This window comes from Schistocerca piceifrons, chromosome 8, assembly GCF_021461385.2.
Source record: "Schistocerca piceifrons isolate TAMUIC-IGC-003096 chromosome 8, iqSchPice1.1, whole genome shotgun sequence".
NCBI lineage: Eukaryota > Metazoa > Arthropoda > Insecta > Orthoptera > Acrididae > Schistocerca > Schistocerca piceifrons.
In genome coordinates, this window is record NC_060145.1 from 409250635 (window position 1) to 409267610 (window position 16976).

The following is a 16976-nucleotide window of genomic DNA, read 5'->3' on the forward strand; positions in this document are numbered from 1 at the left end:
TTTAATGTCTTAATAGTTTTCCCTGGCTTGAAAATCGAAATTTATGTTAGTTCCCAATAGCAATTGTTTCAAAATGTTTCTAATTTGTAACTAATTTCCGATAATATTTTTTCTTAATTTGATTTCACTTACTGATTATCGGTGTATAATAGATTTTATCGATTTCAACACTTATAAAATTGTGAAGAATAGTTGTTGCTACACAAATTCAAAAGTGTTGTAATCGATAAAATCTAGTATACACCGATGGCAGGAATAAGAGTCTACGGGCATGAACGGAAAGCAGTGATTGAGAAGGGAATGGGGCATGGTTGCAACTTATCCCCGATATTATTCATTCTACATACTGAGCCAGCAGTGAAGGAGACAAAAGAAAAATCCTGAGTTGGAATTAAAGTCCAGGAAAAAGAAATGAAAATGTTGAGGTTTGCCGATGACACTGTAATTCCGACAGAGACAGCAAATAACTTGGAAGAGCTGTTGAACGGAACGGACTGTGTCTTGAAAGGAGAATGTAAGATAAAAATCAACAAAAGCAAATCGAGGGTAACGGAATATGGCCGAATTAAAACAGGCGATGCTGAGGGAATTACATTAGGAAAAGGATATCTTAAAGTAGTTGGTGAATTTTCCTATTTGGGCAGAAATAACTCATGGTGGTCGATGTAGAGAGCATATAAAATGTAGACTCGCAATGTCAAGAAAAGCGTTTCTGAAGAAAAGAAATTTGTTTAAATCGAGTATAGATGTAAGTTTTATGAAGTCTTTTCGGAAAGTATTTGTGTGGAGCGTAGCCATGTATGGAAGTGAAACGTGGACGATAAACTGTTTAGAAAAGAAGCGAACAGAACTTTTGAAATGTAGCGCTACATAATAATGCAGACGATTACGTGAGCAGATCACGTAACTAATGAGGAAGTACCGAACAGAATTGGGGAAAAAAGAAATTTGTGGAGCAAACTGACTGGAAGAAGGCCTCGGTTGACAGGACACATTCTCACATATCAAGTGGTCACCAATTTAATACTGGAGGGAAGCGAGGGAGGAGAAGGGGTAAAAATCTTAGAGGGAGACGAAGAGATGAGTACAGTAGTTGTACATGTAGATGTAGGCAGTAAGCAGATTCAGAATATGTAGGTTGCAGTAGTTACTCGGAGATGAAGAGGCTTTCACAGGGCAGTGTATCATGGATAGCTGCATCCAATTAGTCTGCGAAATGAACACCACAACACAACATTCGTTGCTAGGTACATGACCATGTTGTACCTCGTACCAATTTTTCACATTTGAGAAAATCATAATTTTCCAGAGTAATTTTTGTAATTTCAGAAAAAGACTGCCGCTACATGAAGTGTATACTATCATTTCAAAAGGGAATGAAATAATATATTAATCTTCTGTTACGTGGCTGGCTAGAGGGTAAAGTCTGAAGAATGTTCCAAGGTACACTCCCCCCTAGTGTATAAAATAAATCAATGTAGCAAAGCCCTCTGTCCCAAAGGTCCATGAGCATGATAGAACTGAAGCTAAAGATGATTAAAGCAAGGCAGACGTACTCATTTCCGTCTGTCTACCGTCTGCCTAAATTTCAGCACCGAGAAAGATAGCAAAGCGGATCCTGCTTTCGATCGTCAGCCCAACAGAGAAACAGAAAAACTCGTCTCTACGACGGCGGCAGCCCTGGATCTTTAATGGTACCTGTTAGATCCTTGACAGCCAAGCTTCTTTGCCCAAGGGCCAATACTGACGACTCCTCCATCACCTTCTCTAATGTTTGTTATATGTCGCCACGATTCGGAACGCTTCGTGAGGAACGTTGCAGATTATTGCCATCCTCAGCGACCCCAAAGTTGTGACACTGTAATTGTCTGACGAACTATTGTTTTGTTGTCTGTACGAGCAGATGAGTAATTTACTAATAACAGTAACTGCACTTATATTTAATTGCATTGCAGTCAACCAGTGGAACATTACCACTTTCTTCCATTTTCTGAAAATACTCGAACAAATTAGGAATTACATATCACAACTGACATGATCACATATTGCACCTATAGTTACTGAGTGAAGATATACACTACTTATGCCTTCTTAGAGTAAAATTTCAGTTTGGTTATTGGTACAAAAGGTTACACCGTCAGTCAGGCTAACTTTCGGTCAGTACTTTATCTAATGCTCTGATCAACTATAGACCTGTCACATGGAAATCAGACGTTAATTCAGTATTGCTGGTTTACTTTGAAACAACGAGGTATTTGTATTGACCAGGCATTGTTCAATTTCATAAAATGTATTCGCAGTTCCGAATATGATCCACCTGCAGCTGTATGATGAAATGACGACAATGGAAGTTTGTGGCGGAGCGGGACTCGAAGCCTGGACTTCTCGCTTTATGCGAGCGGTCGCTTCAGCTATCCGAACACTACTCACTGCCAGACCCAAACTTTCACACCTATACTCGTATATCTCGTTAATATGATTACCGTACGGGGTAGACATTTTATTTGTAAGTCGCAGGCTCGGTATCGGCTGAATACGAAACTGCAGTGCCTGCGTTGTGTAGAAGTGCTTCGTCACAACACAGCTACTGCAGTTTGTTTTGGTATCGTTCAATTTCGGTCGCTATGTCCGAAGGACTCTTCGCAGTCAACGCAATTAAAGAATACTCACAAGCCTAAGAGTTTTTAGAAAGGTGAAAAAAGAAATACAATACGGACTAGAAATCACAGAGGTACTTTCAGTACAAAATAATGCAAGTAAGTGGAACACCAGCCATTTGAACCAATGATAGCAAGCGGTATGAAAATAAACATCTGCTCGACTTAGTGCTTGCAATATGAGACACGATAAAAAAAAGGTAAATAAGTATTCTGAGTACGATTTTTCTTTTGCTCACTGCAGCCGGCCGGAGTGGCCGAGCGGTTCTAGGCGCTACAGTCTGGAACCGCGCGACCGCTACGGTCGTAGTTTCGAATCCTGCCTCGGGCATGCCTTAGGTTAGTTAGGTTTAAGCAGTTCTAAGTTCTAGGGGACTGACGACCTTAGCACTTAAGTCCCATAGTGCTCAGAGCCATTTGAATTTTTGCTCACTGCATTGTATTACAACAGCCTTAATTTAATGTTCCTTGTCACAAACACCATATGTGGTGATGACCATCTCTGTAATAGCATTCACCAATAGATGTTACTTCCGTGTCAAAATTTGCACCATAGGAAAAAGTGTTCAAATGTGTGTGAAATCTTATGGGACTTAACTGCTAAGCTCATCAGTCCCTAAGCTTACACACTACTTAACCTAAATTATCCTAAGGGCAAACACAAACATCCATGCCCAAGGGAGGACTCGAACCTCCGCTGGGATCAGGCGCACAGTCCATGACTGCAGCGCCCTCAACCACTCGGCTAATCCCGCGCGGCCTGCACCGTAGCACCTGACCGTACAAGTCGCGCAGATCCGTTGGTTAACAATACTGGAAGACTAACAATAAAGCATTACCTTTCTCACATCCTCTAACCCTGCAACGGTCGCACTACTTACCCATCTGCCCATGTGGTATTAGGAAAACTTCATTAGCTTGCGCCCGAACTATCAGCTTCAATTAAAATCGAGCAATCATAAAATGTTACTGTCTATGTAAGTATTTTCGTTTGTTACTGATTAGGAAACTGTGCATCGCACTCCCCTCACATGTAGTGGTAAAATGGCGCAGCAGATAGCCGTCGAAAACAGATCAAGCGTGAAAACAGGAAGAAGGTGCACTGAACTGTGAAAAAGAAGCAAAATAGAAAGAGTGAACGGTCTAAGTGAAAGATGTGCAACAAGAAGCGAATCACAATGCCCACCGCGTCGTGATTGTGTGGGCACGAAGTCGGACTACGACGCGGGAGATCCGTCTTCAAACCTCACTCGTGCCTTTTTTTTTTCACAGACTTATGAACTATCCGGTCACTGACGTGTCTGTTCTCCTTCTGTAGTCTTGCCAATTGTCATACTATACATAGCTTATAGAATACGTGTCATATGGTAAGAATATATTACCGACGCAAGTGAATCTGATGAAAAGTGAGAGCAGGCTAAATGATGCATAGACCTCTTACAGAAATGAAAACAACAGATAAATGGGGATGAACTATGTTACAACAAAGGAATTCAAGACTAAAAAATTCCAAAACGAAACGCAAGAGTCATGACAAATGGTACTTGTCAAGAACAAATAGAAGACGCGCACGTCTGGAGGTCCCTTCCTTGTACCTATGTGACTTAACTTCTGAGGTCATAAGTCCCCTAGACTTAGAACTACTTAAACCTAACGAACCTAAGGACATCACACCCATCCATGTCCGAGGTAGGATTCGAACCTGCGACCGTGGCAGCAGCGCGGTTCCGGACTGAAGCACCTAGAACCGCTTGGCCACAGCGGCCGGCCCCGGACGGGAAGTTCATAATTTTGTGAAGAAATGAAAAGTATGCGGCACGAGGGAGATTTGTACCTAGACCTCCTCCTTCACAATCCAACACCGTGTTCAAATAACCACGACGGCGTTGCTGTGCAAATGCACTCGTTATTGTACATCTTGAACATGGGCCGTTCACTGTTTTTATTTTGCTTCTTTTCTCACAGTTCGATACACCTTCTTGCTGTTTTCATGCTTGATCTGTGTTCAATTTTTGACGCATTATCCACTGGGCCATCTTAGCGCTAAATCTGAGGGGGTTGCGATGGGGAGTCCCTCTCGTGAGCAGGAAAAGTACACTCTTCAAGAAGCTCTTAACATTGACTTTTTTGGGCTCGGCTGTAACTTACAAAATGCATATTATTATCAAATAAGGCTGTGAACGGCGGGCCCCACAAATACTTTATTTGGTCCATTTGCGGCTCGCGGAGCGCAGTTTGACGACCTCTGTGTTACACTCTACATCTAGCAAGCGAAATAGTGGGCTCCTCTTCCGTCAACAGTTTATCGTAGCCCATTGGAATAGCGGAGATTCCATCATGATAAGATGCCCATAGGGCTATGTGAACTATCTTACTTCATCACTTAGTACGCCACCTTTCCCTTCAGTGTTTTTCTCTTCCTCGATCTCAATCTCCCGTTCACTGATCGGTGCAGTCCCTAGGACAATGGACTCATGTTTTGGAGGAGTCTGGTTGCAATCCTCGTCTTGTCATCCAGAATTTGGTTTCCAAAGTTTTTTCCTTAATTTCTTAAGGCAAATGGCGGTACGGTTTCTTTGAAACTGACACCGCCAATTTCCTTTCCGATGCTTGACAATACGAACTTGCGGTCTGTTTTCTAAGACCCCATCCTCTATGTAGACTGATAAATATCCTTTGTTTCCTCTTCGCTTCCTCCCTTCCGCGTTTCTCCATCACTCTCCTCTTTTTCATTTTGCCTTCTACTTTATCTCGTTTGTTCGCAGGAGAGCAAGGCGAAGCTGGGTCAGCGTAAAGGTCTGAGCAAGGGCGACCTGCGTAAGATCAACGGCATGTACAAGAAGGAGTGTCAGAAGCGCAAGTCATCCAAGGCTTAATCTGAAGAAAATGTCTAAGTGCTGGCAGTTGGGTCCGATCCATTCCACGTGGATCATCTGAGCAGCCAGCAGCCTTTCAAGCTGCTATCTCGTCGGCGTTAAAGACTATGCCTTCGCGTCACGTACTGAGTTAGATGTCTCTCTAATCATTTTGTTGCTTTCCAGACTGTTAGGGGATACACATAAATGGAACAGTTGCAGTACACTGTAATCACATCTGTAACCGTCTCTAAAACAGATCAGACGCCTTTACCACATTATCTTTGCATTTTGTGACAGTGTTACCTCTGTGAGAAAACTACAAAACGAAGTTCGAATAATTGACTGCAGCAAGTGTAATGGATCTGTGAAGAATGCTTGAGACTATTACTCACCACAAGCATTTAAACGAGACATATTTACACAACATGGATGTGTTACTGACCGTTATGATTCTTCGGTAGGGCCTGTCACGTTCGTTGAAATATCAGTTAATTTGCATCTATCTTATTATTTTCATTTTGCTTTTCAAGGGTTGATATGGGGTGAATCGACTGTCAAATGGCTCATTGAGTTTTGTGAGAGGCGAGACGCAAGTCCACATCATTCTTGCTCCATAATGTGTGTGCTATAATTAATCTACTTTGTATAAAACATCTACAGCTTATCTTACCTGTTCTTGCTTGCTTTCGTAGGATAATGAAGGTTTAGGAAGTCATTTACACTTGTAAGACGTAAATGCACGAAGCAGTTTTGTTGCAGTTAATGTCGATTAATAGTGCCAACAATTTTTTATGTCACATCAAAAATACATGAAACTTTAATTGAATTTTAAATAAGTATTTAACATGTATTATTGCACTTGAATAATGATTGTCATACCACAAAAATCTATTTCACTGTATACTGGTTTGTATTTTTATAAATAAAATAAATACACTGAATTCATGTTTTGACTCCATTCTTTGCTAAAATTTCACAAGTATTGGCGTTCACAGCACGGACACTCATTTTGGGGCGAGACAGTCATCCTGGAACTGGAACTACCTCTTCGTCACTGATATAGTGCAAATAAGTTGGGATCGTCGAACTTCTCATCAGAGTTGTCTGGGAACTGGAATGTATACAAAAAGAAGAGAATCAGCTAATGAATTTCATGCATTATGATTGGCAACTATATGAACAATTTATAGATGTACAATTAGGTTTAATTGCACAAAGGCTGTGAGTTATTACTGGGGATAAATCTGCAATAACTGAAACTTAGACTGGTTTGCGTCACTGATACAGTGCGAAAAACCTGGAATCATCGCTCTTCTCGTCAGATTTGTTGAGGAACTGGAATGTGTACCAGAAGAATTGAACTCCGCCTGAACAAGCCATGAAGGCACAACGGTACCGACCGGTCGCCGTGTCGTCCTCAGACCACAGGCATCACTGGATGCGGATATGGAGGGGCATGTGGTCAGCACACCGCTCTCCCTGCCGTACGTCAGTTTACGAGACCGGAGCCGCTACATCTCAATCAAGCAGCCCCCCCGCCCCCCTCCCAACCCCCTTGCCAACAGCGCCAATCCAAGTGGTAGCCCAACTTGGCAGCGCTTAATTTTGGTAATCTGGAAGACCAGTGTTAACGCTTAGGCAGGGCCACGTATAAAATTGACGCATTGCGATTGCCACTATTTATTTTCCATTTCATTTGATTGCCTATGATCGGATTCAGGTGTTTTCACACGCATCTGCAGAATGCAAACAATTACATTCGCACTGCATTTAAAATAGATAGGAGGCCAGACGTTTGCCCTCAACACTCGCCACTACTTCTTTCTTCTTCATACACACACACACACACACACACACACACACACACACACACCAGCACCACCACCAACACCATAACCACCACAAATACGACCTCTACCACACACAAACATACACAGTTTTAATATCAATGAATGACATTGCCTCATAAATAAATGTAAAATAGTTCCAACCCATCAGGTTCTCACCAATATTTTTGAGTGAAAGGTATTTAACTGGAAGAAGCTGCGATTCTGAAATGCGTCGAATGTGAAATAGCCGCTGTACTCTGTAGAATGAATGGAAAAAAAATGTCCAGAGTAAATGGCGGAAACCATTTATAAGTCTGATACGTTTGATGTTACATAACAGCTTCACGCATTGCTGTATATCGTATGGATCTAAATAAGTAGCAACCGTAAGCACATCTGAAAACGCCCGAAATCGGCCAGTGGCAATGAAATAGTGCTGTAAACCTAAATACTGCCTTTTTAGCTCAAATTCATCGTCAGTTATAGCTGTTACAATAACGCTCTTCCCAAATCCATAACGTACAATATAATGTTATGAACCATACTCAACAGCTGTTTACAGTAATGTCAACTCCGCTATAGAAAGCACTATACTGAATTATAACTATAGGTTAGTAGGGTAGTTACTACGTTCTCACCTTGGTCACCTCGCCCCAGAAGCATTCCGTAAATCGATAGGCCCGCTCACATTTGTCCGATGAGCCTGGAACAATAAAACCAACGAAATATCTTAGGTATATATGTTGCATGAAAGTTTTATTTTTTCTGCAGTGATTGCAGATTTTTGGAAAGATAATAATACCTATTATACATGGCTCTAGCGGTAATCGAAAACTCTGGGTGTGGTAGCGTCTCCTCTCTGAAGGCTATATACTATTGCATAAAGTATGTTAACGGAATCGGCGTCTGGAAACTCGGCCCACATGTAATTGCTATGAATTTTCCATACTGCTTATACGATGAGTAATACAATAATCAGCATTTCGTCCATTGATCGGGTGCTATGAAACAGTAACTCATCTGACAAGGGGGCCACACGGCAATCGGATTTTTGTAATTTTTATGTTTATGATATATGTGGTTCAGAACTCAAATATACCTCCCCCAAAGCAGTTCTCTGTAATTCTCAAAAATACTCGAGAACATCGACTTTTAAGTTTTCCGCCCTTTTTAAAACACTAAATTAAGATGATTTTCTTTCGACAAGCAGTGTGGCTGTGTGATAGGCGGTGAAGTGGTAGGACCTGGGTTTTAGTCCTGCTAGAATCAAATTTTAAAACAAGCATTCTATGAGCATTTACGTGAAACGTAAAGTACAGAAAGACAGAAAAAATTAATACGTATTTTTCTAACTATACAGTCCTGGTTAACAATCTTCTACAAATTAAGAAATTTTGTTCGTAATGAAAGCTGAATTTTTGTGTGCAATACATAATTATAAATAAGAAGACTGGCATATATGTGGTAAATTTTATATTTAAGTGAAGAAAGGTATTTGAAATGAAAGAAAAAACGAAAAAATAGTGACGGAGTGATTATCAGTCTCGGGCGCCTAATGTTTTCTACGCCTGACGGAAATGGTTGTAGAACACGCACCTTTGTTTAAAAATTTGATCAATACAGCGGGTGAACACTCTGTCACAGGCCATTTCTCGTCAACAAATACGAACCTTATTTTCGAATATGAAACATGTTTGGAAAACTTAAAAGTCGATTTATTCGAGAATTTTGTAGAGTTGCATCGCGCTGCTTTGAGAGAGCTTCACGTGCCATAAATATAAAAAAAAGTTCTAAAGATCCGATTGCTAGGTGGTTCCATTTTGAGAAGGAGACTACTTAGCGACTACTGAGAACCAAATGGAAACGCTGACTTAATTAACAGCTTTCGACTAACTGAAAACATGTGTTATTTCGAGCGTCGTAAAGGTTTAGTAAACAATGAAGACGCGAAAGAGCGACGATGATAAGGAAAATTCATACAGTTTCCTGAATTCCAGGGAGGTTGTATTGTGAACCTGCAGGAGATTGTATGAAGAGTGGAAATGTCAAGATGATGCGGATGAAGTTGATATTGGTTATGGGACACGTCAACGAATGTTGACTGATGAATTGGGCATGCTAAAGATCTTGACTGCCGATCAGAAGGCACAGTATGTTGAAGTGAGCACCGACGGCTCCGTGAAAACGTGCGGCGACGACGGCCCGAACTTTGGCGTCAAGGGAACTGGCTGCTGCATCACGACAACGCGCCTTGTCACACGTCCTTGCTCATCAGGACCTTTATGGCAAAAAACAACATGGCGGTTGTACACCACCCACCGTACTCGCCAGATTTGACACCTTGCAACTTCGCGCTATTCCCAAAACCGAAACTTGAGTTGAAAGGCCGTCGGTTCGACACTCTAGAGAGGATTCAAGAAGCATCGCTGGCGGTGATAAACACCCTCAAAGAACAGGACGTCCAGAAAACGTTTGACCAGTGGCAGAAGCTCTGGGACCGGTATGTACGTGCGGATAGTTACCCCAGAAGACACCACGGCGTAATAACGCCTCTACACTTGATAACGGCCTCTCTTCGGTGAGAAAGAAGGTCAAGTTTCCTCAGTTGCGCCACTCATAATAATTGAATCCCGCAGAGGAACCAAATGCGATGATGTTGATTGCTGCGTTTCACCCACTGTGCCAAATAGTCCCAGACATTTTCTATGGAAATAAAATCGGGTGGTCCAGTGGGATAATGGAGGTGCGACTAGGTGCGTGAGTGTTCGTCAAACCGGTTCGTATGGAGGCCTACAGATGTGGCTATTGTCATCATAGAAGACGAGTGTCCTCGGCGTAGTCATCATGAGATGTTGAAGAAAGGACAACTTTGGGCTACCAAGAATTTTAAAATAAACATACTGATCAGTTTGTAGATGAGATGGTCCAAATTATTGAGCAAAAACTCCCCCAAACTATCACTGATCCACCTCTGACCTGAACTACCCATTTACAGTTAAATGCCACACTGGACTCTTGATGAAATGGACGCCATGCATCATTTGAGAAGAGGCAAATTTCCGTCTCCTCAGAACACATTACACACCTATAGCCAAAAAAGTCCAGTTTCTTTGTTATTTGGCTCATTGAAGAGTAATGTGACATTTAATGTGACCACCTGCCAGAAGCTTGAATAATCATCTTTTACAGTTCGGACTACTGCGAAACGTGCATGAAGAGAGTAAGTGAGTCAGAAGGACCCATGCTGAAGGCAATGCCGTGGCCAGCGGCGATAGGTTTTTCTGTTGAGCATCCACAGCGCGAACAGTCCTATGGAGGTGCTCCCAGGGATTTTCTGTTGGGTTTAAATCTGGGGAGGTTGGTGGTCAAAGGAGTGTGGTAAACTTCAAACCACGGACATGTTGCACTGTCCTAGTGGTAGATATCATCATCCCGAGGAGGAACAAATTGCATGAAGGTGTGGATGTGTTCCAATGGATAGCTGCATACTTTTGTTGATCCATTGTGCCTTCCAGAATGACGCGATCATCCACGGAATGGCACGAAAATATTCCCCAGACTATAACGGTCCTTCCTCCGGGATGCAAACCTTCCGACGATTGTTGTAGGGCCTACACGCTAAAGTCCATCTATCCAGTGAAGGATAAAATGTGCTTGAGCTGGAAAGGCTGCCTGTCGCAACTCATTTCATGTCTAGTTGCCGTATTGGCGAGAAAATTGCAGCCTCCGTCGCTGATGAACAGCAGTCACGATGGGTGCGTGAAGCAGGGGCTAGCTGTAGAGACCCATAAGCAGAAACGTTCGCTGAATGATCGTTGAGGAGACACTGTTGGTTCGCCTGGGTGGTCAGTTGCTCAGTGGTTGCACGTCTTATTCGCCTATCCAGATCTTCGCACTCGTCGTTCTCCCCTGTCATCTATGGCCCGTGGTGCACCACAGTTGCCTCCGCGCCGACAACAACGATGGCACAGTTTCTGGCTTTTTACACTCTCCACTGCTAGTGCTGCCACGTGTCGTCTGTGAATGGTAATTGCACGTTGACATTGAACATAAGCGGCGGTCACAATTATGTGACCGGACCGTGTATTTACCTTTATAGGTCGCTAAGAGTTATGGCCTTCTGCGAAGTATCCGACTCCAAATGTCCGTGGCAAGTTGTTGCCTTTGAAATGTTGGATCGGAAACTGAAACGGCGCTGCATTCATTGGCAGCAACAATCCATATCGTATTTGAAACAGATTGTTGCTGGGAATCGATCACACTCGTCTCTAACCGCTGTCAGTTAGTGTACTTTCACGACGACTGCTCTTACACTGTGTCCGCCTCTATAGCTGATCGGTCAGCGCGGCTGACTGCCACACGGAGGACCCAGTTCAATACTCTGTTACACCAGGGATCTTTCCTTGGTGGGAGGACATAGTACTAACCCTTAGCCTCATGAAGCTGACTGAAGAACTACTGGGGCTAGCAGTATCGGCTCCAGTTCACGAAATTGATAATAGCCTTGGAGAGCGGTTTACTGACCCTACACTTCACCATACCACATCCAATGACGCCACTGGCAGAGAGTGCCACCGCAGTCAGTCGGGACAGATGGACCTAATAGCGCCTGTGCTCGGAGTCTATATTCTTACACCTTATTATACAGACGCAAGGGGGAGACCACTCCTTGTAGACACACTGGACCGTCTGTCTTGACGCACTAGCAAATCGAGTGTTTTCAATCGGTTGTTTTCACGGGTAAATACAAACACTATAGTTTTTTCTCCCATTCTGTCGCACCTCGACTTCGACCCGTCATAGTGCACTGATTCTATGCAGTCGAATGTCGCGTACACAGGACGTACTGCCAAGACTTAGATCACCAGTTGAGGTTCATATCTCTGCCTTGCTCAGTTGTACATCGTCACTGAGATCCAAATAAAGGTGGAAAATAATATTTTGTTCGACTAGCTGTGAGGAGTCAACGTCCTTGCCGCAGTCTCAGCACTGGTTCCCGTCAGACCACCGAAGTTCAGCGCTGTCGGGCCTGGCCAGCACTTGGGGATTCACTACCCGCGTGTGCCGAGTGCTATTGGCAAGCGGGTTGCACTTGGCTCTTATGATTCCAATTGAGGAGCTACTTGTCTGAGGAATAGCGGCACCAGCTGGAAGAGCGGTGTGCTGATCACATGCCCCTCTGTATCCGCATCCGGTGAAGACTAAGGGTGAGGATGACACGGCGGCCGGTCGGTACCATTGGGTCATCAAGGCCTGTCCGGAGGTTGGCTTTTAGTTTGTAAGTGTGAGGAGATCGTATACGAAATTTTTTTTTTAATTTGAACTTTTTCTTACGGTATAATCATGAGTGTATCAAAATGTTGATATTAACTTTGTATGTATTATTTCTACTCACTCATGTCCTTACGTATGTCTGTTATGCGACTACGTAAATTTTGAGATTACTGTCATTTTGAAATTTGCCAACAAAGACGTACCTCATTCAAACAACATACAGTTTCCGTCTCATTAGAAGTAGTTATTTTTCATGTTTCGCAAGTGAGTTATCGAAAATATTCCGTACAGCTGAAACGAAAAGGTATCGGACAACACTGATGACTTCAAGAATAGTTAGCTGCTAACTCCAACTGTTAGGAAATGTCGACATGGTTGCCTCTTGACTGTAAAATTATTTATTTCTTCATATGGCCAATATGAAATAGTAATAATTGTGCGTTAGCATGTGCCAGAAGCTAAAAATAACCATCTGAAATACGTTCTAAGACCAAAAAAGGTGCACCTTGAAAGACTTATCCGACTGCGACGGAAATCGGTAAATGTGAGGTACATGTACGGACAACCAAACAATTAAAGTTTCATATAAAAAGTATGATTCATTCAAGTGAAAGACCTTATCCAAGCAGTTATTCAGTTTGAGATTGATTGATCGAGTTGTTGTATGTCCTCATAATGGATACAGCGCCAATTTTTGTACAATTACCAAGTTAGATCATCAAAACGCCGAGCTGGTTGGAGGGCTCTGCCCATCATGCTCAAAACGTCCTCGACCAGGGAGAGATCCGGCGACCCTTTATTGGTCAACATCACCAGACGTGCCTTCGCTGGTCATCGGAGTTCAGTTCGAAGCAGGACTCATCACTGAAGTCAGTTCTATTTCAGTCAATAAGTTTCCACTTGTAAATAATAGATTTCAGCAATCAGTTGTTCTTTTGAAATTTTATTGGCAGATCTAGATTTCAGCTAGAAACTAGTCATTCTCAATGCACTATCATTTTTGATCATTGCATGTAATGCCTGTTCAATGAACTGTGGATCAAGACAGACCAACAGGCATTACATGCATTGATAAAAAATGATAGTGCATTGAGTATGGCTAATTTCTAGCTGAAACATTAATTTGCCAATAAAATTTCAAAAGGACGACTGATTGCTGAAATCTATTATTTACAAGTCAATATAACATTCGCTGCGTGCAACAGCCTTCTGAATGGAAGGTAACCTGACCTGAATAAGATTCCGGGCAGAAGACGTGTCTGAACACTCCACACACGCACACACACACACACACACACACACACACACACACAATGGTGAGATACCAACCTGTCGTCCGCCATACGGCCCGACGAACAGAGTGATGATCTGTGGTGCCTTTTCTTTTTATAACAGGACCTCTTCGGTCGTCATCCGCGGCGCTCTTACAGCACAACGGTACGTCGACGATAATCTACGTCGTTATTTTTCTGCCCCAAATGGCAAGCCACCCTGTCCTACATTTCATCAGTGTAGTGCCCGTCCGCACAGGACGAGAGTTAATGCTACTTGTCTTCGATCTTCCCATACCCTACCTTGGCCACCAAGGTCGATGGATCTCTTCCACAATGAGAGTGTTTGAAGCACCGTCTCGTGATTTTGATAATCTAACTCGCAAATTGGACAGAACTTGCCACGATATCCCTGGGAAAGACATCAAATAACTCTGTCAATCAATGGCAAGCCGAATAACTGCTGCATAAGGATCAGAGGTGGACCAGCACCTTATTGAATTGCTCAATTAATGAATCTCTTTCTCTTGAATAAATTATGAATCTTTTTTTTGAAATTATACTCATTTTTTTGTGTGTATATGTAAATCACATCTATCCATCTCCGTCCCAAACAGATACTTCCTTTGTGTCCCCCCCTGGTAGCTGAGCGATGTCGGCACGGTAACTCAGCGTGTTCGGTCAGAGGGTTAGCTACCCTCTGTAATAAAAAAACTGAGCTAATGGATCAACAACGAACTGAAATGGGTGTCTATCGACGTCCGCCTCGAGCAGATACAACGAACAAAAGCGAACAAAATGAGATTAAAAAAAAAAAGTGGTCAGCGCGACAGACTGTCAATCCAAAGGGCCCGGGTTCGATTCCCGGTTGGGTCGGAGATTTTCTCCGCTCAGGGACTGGGTGTTGTGTTGTCCTAATCATCATCATTTCATCCCCATCGACGCGCAAGTCGCCGAAGTGGCGTCAGATCGAAAGAAATGCACCAGGCGAACAGTCTATCCGACGGGAGGCCCTCGTCACACGACATTTCATTCCACTTCCTTTGTGGTTTGTCTTTTTCTGTTTCTTTTAGAGTTTATGTCAGATTTTTCGAGTTTCGACATGCGCTAAAACACAATTACCAGAACTTGATGATGGCCATACGGCCGAAATTGCAATAACGGGTTGTACAAATTAATCATTCTACTGCCATAAGGCTACCACGATGTCATTTACAAAACTTTACATTGCGAACTCCAGCTACGAGAAGTTAAGCCAAGTGTTAGGCTGCGCTGGGAAATGTTCCGAAGGTGTAGGATCAGTAAGGGTAACGTTGTATTAGTTCATCACATGAGATAGATTTCCTAAAACATGTCACTACCGGCACAGTACACAAGGCAATTATGGGCATCTCTTCCGCGGCCGTAGGAAATGATGGAGTGAGCATTGGGATGATTAAGAACGTCGTAAACACTATTACTCCAGTTATGACAGACATCATCAACCTGTCTCTTGTCAGTAGTACATATCCTACTGAGTGGAAGCAAAGTTTAATTCAATCCATACCCAAGACTGACAACCCTAAGTCGCCAGGTGACTACAGGCCGATCAGCATACTTCCTGCAATATCTAAAGCCCTAGAATACATCGTCCATGAACAGCTGACGGATTACCTCAAAACTCATAACATCCACGACAAATATCAGTCAGGCTTTCGAAAGCACCATAGTACAGCAACTGCATTAATCAAAGTAACTGATGACATTAAACATGCTATGGACAGGCGTGAAGCTACCATCCTAACACTGCTTGACTTTAGCAAGGCTTTTGATACAGTTGACTTTGATATATTACTAATTAAAATGAAGCAGCTGAATTTCTCAAACAGCGCAATACACTGGTTCGACAGCTACCTCAAAAACAGAAGTCAACAAGTCATTTGTGGGTCGGAAAAGTCATCATGGAAAAACGTGCGCTCTGGAGTTCTCCAAGGCTCCGTCCTTGGTCCATTACTCTTCTCACTGTACGTTAATGATATTTCTTCAGTGATTCACTCCTGCAACTACCATCTATATGCCGACGACATTCAACTGTACATAAGTGCAAGCCCCAAGAACATTGCTGACGCAGTAGCGAGTATGAACGCAGATCTTTGCTCTGTTTCTCGATGGGCACAGAACCTAGGTCTGAAACTAAACCCCAAGAAATCCCAGGTCATACTTATATCTCATCCAAAGTTAATCAGTCGGTACTTTCGCGAAACAGTCCCTCAAATACTCCTCAATGGTACCCAACTACCATACCAAAAAACAGTAAAAGACCTTGGAATAATCTTGGATGAACACCTAAACTGGGAAGAACAAACAGTCACAGCTTGCCGGAAATCGCTCTCCTCCCTACATACAATTCAAAAATTTAGAAAAATATTTCCAACCCATGTTAAACAAAAATTAGTCCAAACACTAGTCTTGCCTAATCTTTACTACTGTGATGTAGTTCAACACGGCACAAATAGTGAAAATTCGAGATGCCTCGAGCTAGTGATGAATGCTTACGTTAGATACGTATGCAATATACGGTTGTATGATCATATCAGTCCTTCATACTCCCAGCTAGGTTGGATACGCCCACATACGGCACGCGATCTCCACACGATGTGCTTACTTCATCGATTTCTTAGCCACTGGTGCCCCCAATACTTATCTTCTCACATTAAACACCTATCATCATTCCACAACCGCAATACCAGATCGGATACGTCTAGCATATTGGCTGTACCTTTACACAACACAAAATCTTTCTCCGTGTCATTCTCCATCTCAGCCATACGACTATGGAACGCGCTCCCCTGTGATCTGCGTCTTATCCAGAACCACTCAACATTCAAGAGGGAACTCAAGACTTGCATATTAGGGACGGTATAGCCACCATTGTTGTGCTCCTCTCATCTTTTTCTTTCTCCTCTCCATCATAGCTTCGAATTTTACCATTCTATTTCTCTTCCTCTAACCGATCTACCTCTTCTATATCTCTTTTACCCCATTCTATCGTCTTATGTCTCTGCTTGATGAGAATAACTCACAAGCTGCAAGAATATAACGAGAAAA

General features: G+C 42.8%; 2 protein-coding genes across 2 annotated transcripts in view; one reads left to right on the forward strand and one right to left on the reverse strand.

Annotated features, from left to right (window-relative positions):
- LOC124712392 (low choriolytic enzyme-like) overlaps positions 1-5533 on the forward strand; it is a 93588-nt gene extending 88055 nt beyond the window's left edge. The window contains exon 6 of the mRNA XM_047242688.1: positions 5423-5533. Within this exon, the coding sequence (XP_047098644.1) occupies positions 5423-5533 (111 nt within the window). The remainder of the gene's footprint in view (positions 1-5422) is intronic.
- Positions 5534-6379: 846 nt separating this feature from the next.
- The window catches only part of LOC124712011, a 43597-nt gene continuing 33000 nt past the window's right edge, over positions 6380-16976 (reverse strand). Inside the window, exons 6-7 of the mRNA XM_047242303.1 lie at positions 7983-8047; positions 6380-6626 (exon numbers count right to left, since the gene is read on the reverse strand). Of these exons, the coding sequence (XP_047098259.1) occupies positions 6567-6626; positions 7983-8047 (125 nt within the window). The 3' untranslated portion in view covers positions 6380-6566. The remainder of the gene's footprint in view (positions 6627-7982; positions 8048-16976) is intronic.